At 44.2% G+C, this 17,995-nt stretch overlaps 1 protein-coding gene across 10 annotated transcripts in view; it reads left to right on the top strand.

Annotated features, from left to right (window-relative positions):
• Positions 1-850: 850 nt before the first annotated feature.
• tmem45b (transmembrane protein 45B) overlaps positions 851-17,995 on the top strand; it is a 64,593-nt gene continuing 47,448 nt past the window's right edge. For 3 of the 10 annotated variants that reach the window (XM_069894384.1, XM_069894383.1, XM_069894381.1), the window contains exon 1: positions 858-1,101. Coding sequence is in view for 2 of the 10 variants with exons in the window: in XM_069894387.1 (XP_069750488.1) it covers positions 2,046-2,083 (38 nt within the window). In the remaining 8 variants the exon portion in view is untranslated. Of the gene's footprint in view, positions 1,102-1,626; positions 2,084-9,178; positions 9,284-17,995 lie in introns of those variants that run through there. The other 7 variants (XM_069894385.1, XM_069894380.1, XR_011343247.1 and 4 more) reach the window with 6 other exon arrangements.

Genomic DNA, 17,995 nt, shown 5'->3' with positions numbered 1-17,995 from the left:
GGGAGAAAGGTACAAAATAAGGGCCCTCATTTCAAACTGAAGTGTGCAGAAACTTTTCTCTCTGAGAATGGTGAATCTTTGGAATTCCTTGCCCATGAAGACAGATATCAATAACATAGAAAGAGTGCAGAGAAAATTTACTAGGATGTTGCCTGGACCCCAAGAACTGAGTTACAGGGGAAGGTTAAACAGGTTAGGGCGTATAGAAGAATGAGGGGAAATTTAATCAAGGTTTACAAAATTATGAGGGGGTGGACAGAGTAAATGTAGGTAGTCCTTGTCCACTGTGGGTAGGTGAGATACAAACCAGAGGTCATGGGTTAAGGGTTGTGATGATGTAATGGGGGGGGCATTATACTGACCACTTGCTATTGGCTATGGCTGTAAAGATACTCCACCCTACTGGTGTAACAGATAGTCTGTTAATAAAAGCCCAGTATTAGTATAACTCTTGTCTGGTCCATGTCTATGTCTATGGCATATCAAGGGTGAAATGGGAAAGGTATAGGAGGAACATGAGGGGGAACTTCTTCACAGGGAGGGTGATGGGGTGCGGAACAAGCTGCCAGCTGAAATGGTGAATGTGGGCTCAATTTTAACATTTAAGAAGAATTTGGACAGGAACATGGATGGGATAGGTATGGAGGGCTGTGGACTGGGTGCAGGTTAGTGGGACTAGGCAAAAAAATGGTTCGGCACAGTCTTGAAGGACTGAGGGGCCTGCTTCTATGCTGTATTGTTCAATGATTCAATGTTGGATGGAGCTCCATGTTGAAGGCAATAAGCTGCAGACCTAGGTCAGGCCAGTGGGGGTCAGTGCTCCATCAAGTCAGGATCAGGGAGTGGCAGCGTCATCAAGCATTCCTTCTGGGAGAGAGGTGTAAACTAGAAACATTACACCTGTCCTGCAACTAAGGAAGATCACAAGACTTGTGAGGAGATTAGCAGATCAAAAAGGTCACTGAAACCTGAGGGTGCAGTGTGAAAGTTGACCTGGTCTGTGTATCTGCCACCAGCACAGGTTCCGACACAGGAATGTGAGCCTAAGGTCATTGATCTTCACATCAAGGGACTACAGAACTCACACCCTCAAACTCCACAGTAAGTTTAATAACTAAATAATTATTGATGGGTACGGTAACAAAAGCAATAACTAATGTGAAAATAACTCAGCATTAGTACAGAATTAACAACAATATCTGAGATGGGTGCATGAGTGTAAACATGCTGGGGAAGTCGTGTTTATAGATTGATTTTGTTTGATGATAAATTAAATGTGCCAGGGTTAATAATATATTTTTTGCTAAAAATCTTACTTACGAGTAGCTTTCAAAAAAAATGTCAGGTTCTTAAGGAATTAAGGAGGGGAAAAGGGCAAAGCTCATTTTGTGCTGTGGAGTGATCTCAGCTCTGGATTCTTGGGTGGAGCTTCAAAAGGGATTGGATTACATGTGGAGATATAGCAGTGAATGGATAAACAGTGCTGTAGCAAGGTCTGGAATGGATGTGGCCTCTGTCGGTCGTGGTCGACCATGGGCACCGCACCTCTGGTCATAGCTGGAGTGGCCTCTCCAGGGTGCAAGCTAGGGTAGAGTTGATATGGATATCCGTCTGTTGCCCCTGCAGTGGGACCCCTCCCCCTCCTCTCCCTGCTAATGACAAGTCCAAAGGAACGACAGAAGTCGATGCAGTTTGGTGCCAGCAGCATCGCAGAAGTTGCCGAGCCAGTGCTGGGCGCAGCAGTCAGACACCTTCAGGACTCCAACGCTGGATTTTTCCTCAGGGTTTACTCCCAAAACCTTTCCCGAGAGCAGGTATAGCCACAAGGCACAGAGGTTTGAAATCGGAGTTTTCCCTCTCCTGGACGAGTTACCATCTGTGGTTAACAAGCCCCATCTGCCCAGAGCAACTGGTTTCAAGGCACCAATGAGTGGCCCACCTTTGGCCCTTCCCCTGTCAGTGAGAACAATTCCACCGTGTAATGTGATCGATAGGACTTCGAGACTTGAGAAGAGCACAAACAAGCTTCTATTAGCTTACAGCTAATGGTCAGGATTTACAGAGGACTTCAGGTAATTCTCAGGTAAGACAGGAAAGGGTTTATATCGGGACCGACGGGAGCAGAGCCAGGAGGAGGGGTTGGATGTCTACACACAAATGGTGAATTCCAGTTCAGTGCATTCACCCCTTCCTTCAGAAAAGAACCTGTGGGCAGAAACAGAGACCACTTTCAATGAGGAATATTTACAATTATTTACAAGTTAAGCCTGTCTGGTTATTCTAGACGAGCATCTTAGTACTGGTGGACTTTTCTCTTCCAGAACTTCCTGGGCCTATTGTGGTCCCTGGGTACCTGGGCTGAAAGGGAGGCTTGGGGGTCCAGGGTCCAATGCTTGCTCTGTTGGGACCATGTTGTCTAGATCCCTACGCAGGAATTTTGGAGGTTCCAGTCTATTAAGGGCCTCAGTTCCTGAGGATGCCAGGACTCTGATCGAGATTGTGTCCTCCCTGCTGTCTGGTTATGCCACACAGGCATAAATTGGATTTACGTGCAGTCGATGCACTTTTTCAACCAGCGGGTCCATTTTGCTTCTCCTCACATGTTTTTTCATCAGGACCGGTCCTGGTATCATTAGCCGTGCTGGAAGAGTGATACCCGGCATGGATTTCCTCAGGAATGCAAACACAAATAATAAGGAAATTCTTGTGGAAAGGTAGGAAACTGAGGGTAGCATTAGATAAATTAACAGAGAGGTATAACCAAGATGGTTTGCAGTTACATTTAAGGTATTTATCAGATTTTTACCAGACTGGACTAAGATAGAACTAGATAAAATAGGGGAGAAGGTACCGGAACATATACTGTATAAGTGGGATGAAAAGTTGGTACAATATAAAAGCTCACCAGTATTGCATCATTTACTTAATACATGGAAGAAGATCCACTTAGAAAGGAAAAAAACAAATTACCAAATACCAAAATTATTATTGATGCAAAATCCACTAATCCCTTTTACAATAGATAACCTTTCCTTTAGAGAATGGGAGAGAAAAGGAATCAAAAGAATAGAAAATTGTTTTTTGGGAAATAATTTATTAACATTTGAACAGTTGAAGGACAAATATGGACTAACTCATGGAACAATGTTTGAAAGCTTATTTAAAGGATAAATTGGGAAACAGATTGAGATTACCTGAAGGAAGCAGCTTTGAATATGTGATTACAGACACAATGATAATTAAAAGATTTATAACAAACATGTACATTAAGCTGCAAGATAAGGAAAATGACGAAATAAACTATAAACCTAAGCAGAAGTGGGAAAAGGATTTAAACATAAAGATAAAAAATGAAACATGGGAAAAGTTATGTTCTGGAAATATGAAGAATACAATAAACACAAGGTTACGCATGGTACAGTATAATTGGTTACACAGGGTATATAATCGCTCCTCAAAAATTAAAAGAATGGGATTTAACATTATCAAATAGATGTTTTCGCTGTGAGAAGGAAACAGGAACAACAGTAGATGCAATTTGGGCATGTGAGAAAGTAAACACGTTTTGGGAAGATCTAGATCAGATAGTAAATAAAATCACAAAAAAATAACATATCAAAAAATCCAGAGATCTTTCTTTTAAGTAACATAAGAAGTAAAGAATTAGGCCTCAAATTGGATAAAGCGCAAAAAAAAAATTAATTATGATAGCCTTAGCAGTAGCAAAACAATGTATAATGTCAACTTGGAAAATGGAAGAGAGCCTGAGAGTACAGCAATGGTACATGGAAATGAATAAATTTATTCCATGGGAATAAATAACATTAATATAAAAAATAAAGTCACATTGTTTGAACAAATTTGGGAACTGTACATGGAACATAACAGAGAGAGGTTGCCTAGGACCTTCATCCCCTAAAATGATAAGACAAAACGACTAGATTCAGTGTGTAACAAATAGATGACACATTTTTCTTGTTTACTTTCCTTTGTGTGAAGATATTGTTTTATGGTTTTGTGGTATTGTATATGTTGTATATTTATGGGTTTTGGAGGGGGTGGGAAGAGGGGAGGGAGGGAAAGGGGGAAAAAAGGGAGAAAATGCCACTGTGTAAATTTAATGAGAAACGTTTGTACATATTTTGGTTGATATGGTTCACAGTGTTAAAAAAAAATTATTTTAAAAAAAGGAATGCAAACATTAGCTCGTGAGGAGTGGCATTGGTTGTGGTGCAGAGAAGCGACCTTATGGAGTGGAGCACGGTGGGCAGAACCCCTTGCCATCGTGAGTCTGGAAGGCCTTTAGACCAGAGGGCTAGCTTTACAGCCTTCCAGACCGTTGCATTCTCCTTTCAACTTGTCTGTACCCCAGGGGTTGTAGCTCGTCGTCCTGTGGGAGGTGATGCCTCTTGTGAGCGGGTACTGGTGTAGCTCTTCACTCATAAACGATGAGCCCCGGACACTATGAATGATACCCGAACATTGTGAAATTGGAATGCAGACCTCTGACTGTGGAAGTATCCGGACTGGGGATAGTGAACGGAAAATGCGAGTACTCATCAATAACGTTAAGAAAGTACACGTTTCCTTTAGTGAAGGGAAGGGCCCCTTGAAGTCGATGCTGAGTCATTCAAAGGGGCGGGAAGCTTTTATCATTTGCGTTTCGTCAGGAGTGGTTGAAGTGCGGTTTGCACTCAGCACAGACCAGCGCAGACCTGGCATGACCCGGTCATCTCCCTGATGTCTTCAATAGAGAATGGCAGGTTGCGTGTCTTGAAGTGAGCCACGTAGGTGATGCCCAGGTGGCAAAGCTTGTCGTGAAGTGACCGCAACTGGCTGGTGTATTCAGCAGCACAGCTTGCTCGGGATAGGACATCTGGAGGCTCACTGAGCGTACCTGGCCAATACACTTACTCATAGTTATAGGTGGAGAGTTCGATCCTCCACCTGGCGATCTTGTCATTCTTTATTTTTCCCCTGTTCGTATTATTTGACATGAATAGTACAGATCGCTGATCAGTGAATAGAGTGAATCTCTTGCCCGGCAGGTAGTGTCTCCAGTGCCTGATGGCCTCCACAATGGCTTGAGCCTCCTTCTCCACAGATGGATTTCGGAGCTCATGGCTTTACAGCGCGCATGGTGGCTTTCGCGATGTAGCTCCTGACATTATTAAAAGGTGCCTGGGCTTCGGCTGACAATTGGATGGAGGTGGATTTTAAAGGGGGAAGACCTTGTCAGCGTAATGAGGTACCTGTTGGGTGTAGTATGAGAAGAAGCCCAGGCACCTCCTTAGTGATTTCATGGTCTGCGGGATTGGGAGGTCTAAGAGGGGGAATATATGCTCGGGGTCTGGACCAATGGCGCCATTCTCCACCACATTGTCTAGGATGGCCAGATGCTTGGCCAGAACATGCACTTACTCACATTGTACGTGAAGTTCAGGGATTTGGCTGTGTGGAGAAATTTCTGGAGATTGGCATCGTTATCCTCCAGATTGTGTCCGTACTTATCTACTATTTCTCTGGAAGACCAATACCCCGTTCATAATGCCCAAGGGGACCCTCAGGAACTGATAAAGTTGTCCATCTGCCTCAAACGCTATGCAGGGACGATCCTCGGAACGGATGGGTAACTGGTGATATGCAGCTTTCAGGTTAATGGTCGAATAGAGACAGGACTGAGCAATTTCATTCACCATGTCTGAGATTCAGGGGAGGGGGGCATGCGCCCAGGAGTGTGAAGTGATTCATCATTTGGCTTTGGTCAATCACTAGCCTGGGCTTTTCTCCCCCACCAACGGCTACTACCTGGGCTCCCCACGGGCTGTTGCTGGGTTCAATGCTTTTCTTTTTAAGCAGCCGCTGGGTTTCTGCTCTAATAAATTCCCTATCCCCTGCACTGTATCAACTGCTCTTTGTGGCTATTGGCTTAGAGTTGGGGTTACGTTCTGGAACCGGGGCAAGGGTTTGATATTCAGCGTGGAGAGACCACATGTGATGTCCTGCTTTTAGGACCTTCCGTTCTGCACTGTGATTGGGGGGAGTGGGCTTGAGAACTCCATGGTCACACTTTTAAGGTTACATGGGAAGTCTCGGTCCAGCAACACAGAAGCACACAAACCCTTCAATATAGACGGTCAGAACTTGCAGAATTTCCCCCTTTTTACAGATAAAGTACAGTACAATACCCTTGAATAGTCACCGAATACAATTGCGACACTAAATAAATACGGTAGTCCATGGGGTAGACCTTTAATTTGTACCGCCAAGCGGCCAGAGCATTTATAAAGCTCTCCATCGAGCCTGTGTCTATTAAAAGGTCTGTCAAGTGTCCGTTTACCCTTGCCTCCATCGTCGAGTTACTCAGCTGGTGGGGTTTTGCTTGGTCAAGGATGATGGATGCTAGTGCTCCGGATGCTTCATTGCTCCCCCTGATGGCGTCACCTTGATCCAAAGGCCAGTGAGGTGGCATCGACCACAAGGCGTGGCAAGATGTCTGCCATTCCAGCCGTTGCTTCTCTTCCAGTAGCGGTGCCAGCTGTTGTTCCCACCATTGCTTCTCTTCCAGTAGCACTCCCACCACAAGGCACAGCAAGATGGCAGCGGCGAGCAGCGTAGGGAGGCCGGGGCCCGCTCCTCTTGGGCTTGGGCTTGGGCATGGGAGAGTCCAACTGTTTGGGGACTGTGTACACAGTAGCCTTCCAGGGGGTTCCCCTTTGCTCAATAGACTTTCACCCAATGTCCCCTCTTACCCCATCTACAAAACACAGTGTCTTTCGTGGGGCATGTGGCGTGGAGGTGTTTGGCCCGCCCACAGAAGTAGCACTCCTGGTCTTATGTGGCCATGGTAATTGGTACCTGAGGCAGCTGCTGTGCGCTGCAGGCCTGGTTTTTGGAGAAGGCATCGTTATCATTGGAGAGGTGGCTCCCAGTTGGGCCTGCTCAAGGGATTTTGCCAGGTCAAGCATACTGGCAAGGTCATTCTTCCCCAGTTCTAGCCTCACATACCTCAAACTCACCCCAGCCACGAGCATGTCCTGGACTTGCTCTTCTTCCCTCACCCATGATGATACCACTTTGTAATGGCACCCACATCAGTGTCCATAGTTCCAGGATGAAGTCGTCCATCAATTCATCCAGTTGCTGATGTTGAGAGAGTCAGTGCCTCACCAGCACATCATTCTGGGGCCTTCAGACACTCGACGGCCATCTCGCATGTCGCGCAGTCCCTGATGACAACGCATTCCTTTGGGCCAACTTGAGAGAGGAAGGCCAATCTCTGGAGGGCGTCAGAGTGGAAGACTTCTTGGGTGGCCATGATGAAGGAGTGAAAGTATTCCAGGAACTCTGGGGACAGAGGGTCGAACTGAAGCATGCCTGGCATCAGAAGAGCTTCCAACCTGTCTTCAAAAGTAAGTTAATAAAATTGTAATGTACTTGGAGACCTGTGAGGAACACCAACACGCTTTAATTAGATTACAACTTACGGCCAGTATTTACAGAGATCTTCAGTTAATTCTCAGGTAAGGCGGGAAAACAGGTGTGGAGGATGCTATTTGTGCTCATACGCCATCATGTTGAAATGTTAGAAATAACGAGACCACATCTGAAGTTGTCAGCCAGTGAACAGGAGAGGCGTTTATTGACATGCTCTCAGGCTTGATATAGACACACAACATGTGACCTGGTGTCATGGCATCAAAGTACAAACGACCTCATGACGTAGCTATGTTCAGGGCTTCTCAGTAGACCAACAGGTGCTACTGAGTCACTATGCCTCATGGCTGTAGTGGCCAGTTGCCAGTAGATAGGAGGCTGTTAGCGCTGGTTCTGCCCACTCCCTCCAAGCGTACCACTACACAGCTCCCCTCCAGAACCAGCGGTAAGCGACCAACTGGCTCAGCGGTTCTGAATTAGTGCAGATGTTCTGCCATAGAACCAAATAGGGAGAACGAAACCGACTTGCCATACATGTCACCATGTCGGAGCATCATGTATGAAAGCTGCTGGGGGAGGAAGTGATATGTACCGTACATCCTAACAGGGCTCAATCAAGTTGAAAGCTGCAAACAATTATTGACAACACAAATAAATACTGCAGGAATCATGTGAGAAACTTAAAGCATGCAAAAGGTAATCACAGACAAATGTAAAAAGTCAAAGTTGATTACAGATAATTACAGTTAAGGCACATGAGAAATCCAGAACAGTATCAAACATTTGAGACGCATTACCAAAACTGTAAGCAGGTTGTTGGTAATTGTGAGAGTCTATAGTGTTAATCTCAAAGTCTGGTCAGAAAAAGTAACTGTAGAAAGTCAAGTAGTAGCTAAAGTCTGCAATGACACACAGGAGCTGGTAGGTAGCGCTCTGCGGACTGACTGTCCGGGTCACTTAAAGTCTGCTGGCTGGCCACCGGGCTGGTAGGCTATGCTGTGCTGAGCGGGAGACTGAAAAACCTGGTCAGCAGAAAAAGGTCTCATTGGCATCATCGACAGGCAATGTTGTACTGAGCGGTGCTGCACCGGGACTGAGAAACCTGTACTATCTGCCTGGTCGGCAGGAAAAGGTCTTAGTGGCATCATCGACAGGTGGCATTTTTAAAAAGCTTTAGTTCTCAGGTTAATGCCTAGGTCATAGAGTCTTCCATTGGTGGGGGAGGGGGGTGGGTGACTGACTACCCTCCAGGTTGCGTGATCTTGCCTTAGGGGAGTAAGTGGTTGTCCCCCGGATCGCAGGCTTCTCTCGAGGAAGGGTCGCTGGTCATTCCCAGGATGAGTGTTTTCTTTGGGAGAGTAACTGGAGGTAACATGTAGGGGGGTGGGGGGGGGGGGTGGGTGGAGGGGTGATGCAAACCTCCCGAAGATTGAAGAGGCAAATTTAAGATGTCTGTGCTGTCGGCTGCAGACAACTTGCTGATAAATGACCACTTCAGCGTAATGGAGTGCGGGGTGCGGTGACATTCTGGAGAAACTAAGGGTCTGATGCTATGCTACATTGAGCATGCTTATATCGGGACTAAAGGAGTGGAGCCAAGAGGAGGGGCCAGCCATCTAATCTACACACACAGACAGTGAATTCCAGTCACTGCACGCCAGGATGCAGAGCCAAGAGGAGGGGCCAACTGTCTAATCTACACATACAGACAGTGAAATCCAGTTCACTGCCCACCGGGCATAAGAACTACGACACGTGAAGGCTAGGAGTTGGACTTGGTGGTCAGAGACTGTTTGAGACGCACGCCGCGAAGAGCATTTGTGTAGCAGTGGGAGCTCCTTTCAAGGTAACAATAGTGTCATGGGTAATGATTCAGAAGGTGGCAGCCAGGAGGTCCATGATGTCACCACTGGTTCGAAGGGGAACCACCCACGAGCCCCGTTTCCTTCCCTCCTCTTATCTCTAATTCCAAGCAGCTAATTCTCTCTTACACATTCCCATTAACTCCTCTTAAATGCTTCTATGTTATTAACCTGCACTGATGAGTAATTTATGTTGGTTGGTTAATTAACTGATATGTGGGACAATACTGGGGCACCTAGAATAAGCCTGTGTGGCCACAAAGTCACACGGACAGAACCCAAGCTCAAGATCAAGCCCTGCAATCCTGTGCACCCTCTGCCAAAGGAAATGGTGAGGGCAGATACAGTTGCAGCCATTACACAGCATTAGGACAGGTGCTGTGTGGTGCTTTCGGTGGATACTGCCTGACCGCTGAGTTCCTCCAACATGCTGTGCGTTGGACAGGTACTTGGATAGAAAAGGAATAGAGGGTTATGGACCTACATGGCTAAAGAGAATGAATGTAGACAGGCATCACAGTCAACATGAACAAGTTGAACTTGTTCCTCTACTCCACAACTCTGTGACTATAATTGTAAGGCAGGAGTACTAACTGCTACACTCTCATGCTGGTGCCAAGTATTTAACACCCAGAACAATGACATTTGGAACCTAAAGGAAAAGGATTCTCTGGAGAAAAATGAGCATGTCATGACAACATTTCAAAGAAGGTTTAAGAATTTGAGTCAGTGCAAAATTAAATGTTAGCAAAGGTCAAACCTCAGACCACAAGTCAAACCAGTTCAAAGGGAGATCAGGACCTGGCCAGTGGAAGCCACAGCAGGACTGTTTTGAAACCACCAAATGGAGCAGATTCAGGGAGATGACCACCTACGATCACCACATCAACATCAATGAGTATACGCAAGTACATTGAGGAGGTTACAGACACAGCCAGAGCATGTCGGAAACTGTGGCTTGACACAGAGGCCCTTGCATCACTCAGAGCTTGTGATGCTGTCTTCAGGGCAGGAAACATGATGACATTAAGATCAGCAAGGGCTGAACTTTCCTGTGCAATGAGGAAAGTGAAGCAGGGGTACATACAGAGAATCCACAGACACCTGAGTAATACCAGCAATTCAAGGCACACAGCAGGCATTCAACCCATACCTGACTTTGTCAACTGTGCAGACCAACAATAATAATGCCTCCCCTCTTGATAGGTGAGCACCTTGTTGTGATATGTTTTGTATATGTACAGATTGTAGTGTAGGATGACTGTGATTGGCTGAGAGTGTAGCCGCACCTACTGGCAGGTCTTAAAGGATTGCTCCTAGGTCATTCTGGACTGCTTGACCTACTTGTGATGCTCCAGTCTTTTAGTCAATAAAAGCCTTGGTTTGGATCAACAAGACTTTGATTCTTTTGACGCGTTCTACACTTGACTTCACGGTTTGATGAGAAAAATGATGTGACATCAAGGAAAGCCTTGTCTCCCCCTGAAGAACAGGCACCCACATACTCATTAAGGACCCCGTTACTTCCTCCATGCACAAGTTTCCACCATCCCCCTGATGGGTCCAATCCCCACACGACTCATCTTCTTGTTCTTCATATAGAATCCCTTGGGGTTTTACTTAATCCTGCTCACCAAGGTCTTCTTATGGCCCCTTCTAGCTCTCCTTTCATGTCCTTTCCTGACAATCTTGTAATTTTCCTCCATCAGTTCCTATTTTCTTCAACCTCTTGTAAGCGTTTTTTTCTTCTTATCTAGATTTTTTACGACCCTTGTACACCAGGGTTCTTTCACCTTGCCATCCTATCCCTGCCCCAATGGAATTCCCTGAATATTTGCCACATTTCTGCCATATGTTTCCCTCTGCTTCCAATTTATGCTCCCAAACTCCTGCCTAATAATATCGTATTTTCCCCTACGCCAATTTAATGTTTTCCCAACTTGTCTGCTTCTGTCCTTCTCCAGTGCTATGGTAAAGGGGGGAGAGAGAGAGTTGTAATCACTTTCTAAAAAGATTCACCCATTGAGAGATCTGGCACCTGACCCAATACCAGGCCAAATACAGCCTCTTCCCCAGATAGCCCATCTACAATTTGTGTCAGGGAACCTGACTGAACACACCTGACAAATTCCACTCCATCCAAACCTTTCACTCAAAGATGGTGCCAATCAATATTAGGAAAGTTAAAAATCATCCATCTCTACAAGAACCAGAGAACTAAAGGAAAGAGCAGAACAGGAACAGACCCTTTGGCCCTTCTAATCTGTGTCAAACCATATTTCTGCCTAGTCCCACTGACTTGCACTGAATCCATATCCCTCCATACCTGCCCTATCCATGTATCTGTCCTTAAATGTTAAAATTGAGCCTGCATTCACCACTTCAGCTGGAAGCTCATTCCACACTCCCACCACTCTCTGTGTAAAGAAGTTCCCCCTCGTGTTCCCCTAAACGTTTTCCCTTTCATCTTTAACTATGTCCTCTGGCTTGTATCTCACCTAACCTCAGTGGAAAAAAACCTGCTTGCATTTGCAACATCTCACACTTGTCTACATAAAACTCCATCTGCCATTTTTCCACCTGGTCCAGAACCTTCTGCAAACATTGAAAACCTTCTTCACTGTCCACAATGCCTCCAATCTTTTTGCCATCTGCAAACTTGCTGATCCAATTTACCACATTATAATGCAAATATTGATATAGATGACAAACAACATCGATCCGTGAGGAACACCACTAGTCTCAGGGCTCCACTCTGAGAAGCAACCATCCACCACTACTCTCTGGCTTCTCCCATCCATCCAATGTTGAATCCAGTTCTCTACCTCAACATGAATACCAAGTGCATGAATGTTCCTGACTAACCTCCCATGCAGGACCTTGTTAAATGCCTTAGTAAAGTCCACATAGACTTTCATCAACCTTCCTGGTAATGTCCTTGAAAAACTCTATAAGATTGGTTAAAACCTTGTCGACTATCCCTAATCAGTCCCTGGCTATCCCAATACTTCTGTATCTGATCTCTGAAGACACCTTCCAATGATTAATCTACTTCTGAAGTCAGGCTCACCAGCCCATAATTTCCAGAGTTATTTTTGGAGCCTTTTTTAAACAACAGAATTACTTGAGCTACCCTCCAATCCTCCGGCACCTCACCCATGGTTAATGACATTCTAATCCTATTAGTTTTTGAACATTTGTAGAATCTGTCCCCTTAACTGCTCCTCAATGTTTCTGTTACTATTGAGGGTCTAGAACATAAACCCAGTAGGTTTATTGCCCCCTTCCTGTTCCTGACGTTCACCTGCACTGACTCAGTAGACAATCCCTTTATAATCCCTGCAGCTGTGTTTGTATCCCTGATCAGCAATGCACCACCTCTTTTAGCTCCCTCCCTTCCCCTTCTAAAGCTCAGTACATTCAGCAGGCCATTCCTGCCCTCTATACAGGTCACCCATGCGCTGAGTTCGCCTGTTCGATTCCTAATACTCCTTCCATTAAAGTACACATGTTTCAATCAAGGGAGCAAAAATAAATTACGAAAGTAAGCTTGCGGCAAATATAAAAACCGACTGCAAAAGCTTTTATAAATATGTCATGAGGAAAAGATTGGTGAAATCCAGAGTAGGTCCTTTGCAGTCGGAATCAGGGGAATATATAATGGGGAATAAGGAAATGGCAGACCAATTAAATTCTTACTTTAGTTCTGTTTTTACAAGAGAGGATACAAATAACCTCCCAAGGATGTTGGGAAACATAGAGACTAATGCAAGGGAGGAACTGAAAGAAATCAGTATCTCTAAGGACATGGTCTTGGGGAAATTGATGGGATTGAAGGCAGATAAATCCCAAGGGCCTGATAATCTACATCCTAGGGTATTTAAGGAAATGGACATTCAGATAGCAGATGCTTTAAGAATTATTTTCCAGAACTCGATAGACTCAGGATCAGTACCCATGGATTGGAGGGTAGCTAATGCTACCCCACTATTTAAAAAGGGGGGTAGAGAAAAAGCGGGGAATTATAGGCTGGTGAGCCTTACATCAGTAGTGGGCAAAATGATGGAATCCATTAAGGATGTAATAGCGGAGCATATGACTAGCAGAGAAGGGATCGGACGGAGTCAACATGGATTTACAAAAGGTAAATCGTGCTTGACAAATCTATTGGAATTCTTTGAGAGAGTGACAGGTAAAATAGATGGGGGAGAGCCAGTGGATGTGGTGTACCTGGACTTCCAAAAGGCTTTCGATAAGGTCCCGCATAAACGACTGGCTTACAAAATCAAGGCTCATGGGATTGGGGGCAAAGTATTGATGTGGATTGAGAACTGGCTGGCAGGTAGAAGACAAAGAGTTGGGATAAATGGCTCATTTTCTGAGTGGCAGGCGGTGACCAGTGGGGTGCCACAGGGATCTGTACTGGGACCCCAGCTGTTCACAATTTACATTAATGATCTGGATGAGGGGATTGGATGTAATATCTCCAAATTTGCAGATGACACTAAGCTAGGAGGGGTTGTGTGCATGGATGAGGGGGTCAGGAAGCTCCAGTGTGATTTGGATAAATTGAGGGACTGGGCAGATACATGGCAAATACACTACAATGTGGATAAATGTGAGGTTATCCACTTTGGTAATACAAACCGGAGGGCAGATTACTATTTGAATGGCAATAGATTAAGAGATGGGGAAGTGCAGAGAGACCTAGGGGTACTTGTACACCAGTCTCTGAAGGCGAGCATGCAGGTACAGCAGGCGGTTAAAAAGCCAAATGGTATGTTGGCCTTCATATCAAGAGGGTTTGAGTATAGGAACAAGGATAACTTACTGCAGCTGTACAGGGCCTTGGTGAGACCACACCTGAAGTATTATGTGCAGTTTTGGTCACCTTATCTAAGGAAGGATGTTCTTGCAATGGAGGGAGTGCAGAGGTGATTCACCAGGCTGATACCTGGAATGGCAGGAATGACTTATGAGGAAAGATTGCGCAAATTGGGATTGTACTCCCTGGAGTTTAGAAGATTGAGAGGGGATCTCATAGAGACCTATAAAATTCTGGCAGGACTGGACAGAATGGATGCAGATGGGATGTTTCCAATGATGGGAAAATCCAGAACCCGGGGCCATGGTTTGAGGATAATAGGCAAAGCATTTAGGACCGAGATGAGGAGGAATTTCTTTACCCAGAGGGTGGTGAATCTGTGGAATTCATTGCCACAGGGGGCAGTAGAGGCAGGTTCATTAAATATATTTAAGAGGGAATTAGATCTATTTCTTCAGTATAAGGGTATTAAAGGTTACGGAGAGAAGGCGGGGACGGGGTACTGAACTTTAAGATCAGCCATGATCTCGTTGAATGGCGGAGCAGGCTCGAAGGGTCGAATGACCTACTCCTGCTCCTATCTTCCATGTTTCTATGCAACTGACTGCATTGATGCTCCATCCACTGCCTGTCCTTCCTCACAATCTCACCACACATAGCATCAACCATTTCACCAACTGCTCCACCGTCTGACCCAACACTCTGGTTCCCATCACTCTGCCTCACCAGTTCAAACCCTACCCAACAGCTCTATGAAACCTGCCTACAAGGGTAGGTCACACCTTCCCCAGAGGAGATCCCAATGATCCACAAACCTGAACCCCTGCCCCCTGTACCAACTCCTCAGCCACATATTCATCTGCCACACATCCTATTCATGCCCTCACTAATGCGTGGCACAGGCACCAACCCAGAAATTACCACCCTTGAGGTCCTGGTCTCTAGCTTCCTTCCCATCTCCCTATATTCATCTTTCAGGACCTCATCCCTTTTCCTTTCTAAGTCATTGGTATCAATGTGTCCCATGGCACCTGGCTGCTTATCCTCTTTCTCAAGAATTCTATGGACTCGATTAAGGTGTCTCTTACCCTGGCTCCTGTGAGACAATCTAACAGAATCTGAATTTATGGTCATGAATATGTGTCTTGAAATTTGATGTTTTACAGGTGCAAAAATTCAAAATTGAATCTTTCCCTAATCAATCTCTGCCATTCCATGAGAAGATAAATCCTGTCCTTAGAATTTTGATGATGTCTTTATATACCTTATCCCTGGTACCGTTCGTCACGGTTAGTGTAGTGGTTAAAAGCTGTTACAGCACCAGTGACCAAGGTTTGAATCGGCGCTGTTTGTTTGTACATTCTCCCTCTGTCTGTGTGGGTTTCCTCCCACTGTTCAAATTGTTCTGGGGTTGTAGGTCAATTGGGTGTAATTGGGCTGCATGGGCTTGTGGGCCAAAAGGGTTGGTTTAAATATTTAAAAAAATCCCACATGCTGATCCATATTCCAGCTCAATGAGCTGAATAGCCTATTTCTGCTCCTATGTCTTATCATCTCATCTTTCACATCTGTGACTCTCCATTATGCAATTACATTGACTGGTCTTCCCTCTTGCCTCTGCCCACTCCAAAACCTAAGGCACCAGTTCAAGTTCCTTATACTCTGTTGACAACAAGACAACCAGTCGCAAGCCAAGGTGGACAAGACAATATATTATCACTCACAGCAAAACAAAATGAAATCTCTGCTATGTTAGCGCAGCAACAAGGTTCATACAGTTTATTGAAAAAGGAAATTCCAGTGTTTAGCGGAGATCCATTACAATAACTGACATTCGTGAAATCGTTTGAACATCAAATTGAAAGTAATACTAAAAACGGTAAAGATCGTCTTTATTACCTGAAACAGTATACTGGAGGACAGGTGAAGGAGTTTGTCAAAAGTTGCCAATATATGAATCCAGAACAAGGTTTTAAAAGGGCAAAAAAATTATTGCTTCATCATTATGGAAAAATCACAAGGGCCACATAGACAAGATTCTTTCTTGGTCAGTTATAAAATCAAAGGACACAAGCATATGCACTCTTTCTGAGAGGATGTTGTAACACAATGGGAAGTAGTGTACATTTGCAATAATTTTGTCAATTATTGTCAATAACTTATCTTACAAGCTGATGGATTTATAGAGAACCAAAGTTTCAGAGCTTAAGATGCATCCCGGAAGGGACGCCACTTTTGAGGATGTTGTACAATTTTTGGAATGGCCTGTACATATTAACACTGTACCAGCATTTGAAAATATTTAAGGATACTTCAATAGTTCCTAAAGATGTAAAGAAGTCTAAATCATTGCCTCAACAGAAACCAAAGGGAAGTTCCTTTGTTACTGCTGTGCCAGATACAAGCACAAGAAAGCACAAGGAAACAAAGAAGAAGGAAGATCAGGCTGTTCAGGAAAGCTGTTTGTATTGCAAAGATAAGCATGATTTAGAAAAATGTTCATGATTGGAGAAAAAGTCACATTTTTTAAAGAAGAATGGAACATGTTTTGGCTGCTTGTGTAAAGGACACATCAGCAAAACTTGTAATAAGCGACTCAGTTGCGGTGTATGCTGTTTATAGCATCCCAAGTTACTGCTCACTCAGTGAAGTAAAGTAGAGAAGGAAGTCAATCTGAATCCAAACTAAAGACATAGTCAAAGAGGATGCTTCAGCTACGGTTCAGACAAACAATCTTTCTGGGGCCGGTGACAAAGCCCTCTCAATAGTTCCTGTACAGGTTAAAGCTAAAAAAGGAAGCTTCATACTGAAGACCTACACATTTCTTGATCCAGGAAGAACCACATCATTTTGTACTGTTGAATTAATTTAATCTTCATGGTAAAAGATCACAGATCTTATTGAAGACAATGAATGATGAAAGGAATATTGAAACTAATATGGTTTACAGATTGCCAAATTGGATAGCATTGAATTTTGCAACCTTCCAAGTGTATATACTCAGAAGATTATGCATGTGAAAAGGGAGAATATTCCTTATCAGGATGATATCAAACAGTGGGTGTGGAGCACACAATAATCACATTGACATGATAGAGTGAATAAACAGCTTTAATTACCAAAACCCTGAGCATTACTGGTACACGACTTGGCCAGATTCCAGGTACAGAAACAAGAGGCGGCAAGTCTGGGCACTCCAGCCTTTATTGGGAAATCTGGGGAGGAGTCAAGGGAGGAGTTAGAGAAGGCCAGTCCATGCATCTATGCAAATGTCTTTCACCACAGTTGGATCATCTAAAAGATGTTTGCTTACCCAAAATTGATGCTAAAATCGAGATGTTAATTGGATTAGATGTACTGAAAGCTCTCAAACCTCTAGAAGTAATAAGGAGTCAAAATGATGGACCTTATGCCGTGAGAACGTTGCTCAGATGGACGAATAACAGACCATTAGGAGGAAAAATGAATAATGCTCAGGAGTTGTCAAATGTTAATGTCAACAGAATTTCAGTTGTCAAACTTAATGATCTATGGGAACAACAGTTTAAAATTGATATCCCTGAATGTCGCAAAGATATTCAAGAACCTTCAAAGGAGGTTAAATAGTTTCTGGATTTAGTTTCAAATTCTGTTAAGCCTGTTGATGGTCATTACTGTATAGCTTTACCTATGAGGAAAAGATAAATTTATAGGCCAGAAAATAAAATAACTGCAGAACAGCATATGCTGAATTTGAAGAGAAAATTCAAGAGAAATTCTTCCTTTTATTTGGAATATACCAATGTCATGTTGGACATGATAGCCAAGGATTATGTAGACAAAGTACCTGAAGATATATCTTGGAATGTAAAGATGGTAAAATATGGTATTT

Source organism: Narcine bancroftii, chromosome 8 (genome assembly GCF_036971445.1).
Source record: "Narcine bancroftii isolate sNarBan1 chromosome 8, sNarBan1.hap1, whole genome shotgun sequence".
NCBI lineage: Eukaryota > Metazoa > Chordata > Chondrichthyes > Torpediniformes > Narcinidae > Narcine > Narcine bancroftii.
Note: the sequence above shows the minus strand (reverse complement) of the source record. Positions and strands in the feature narration are given on the sequence as shown.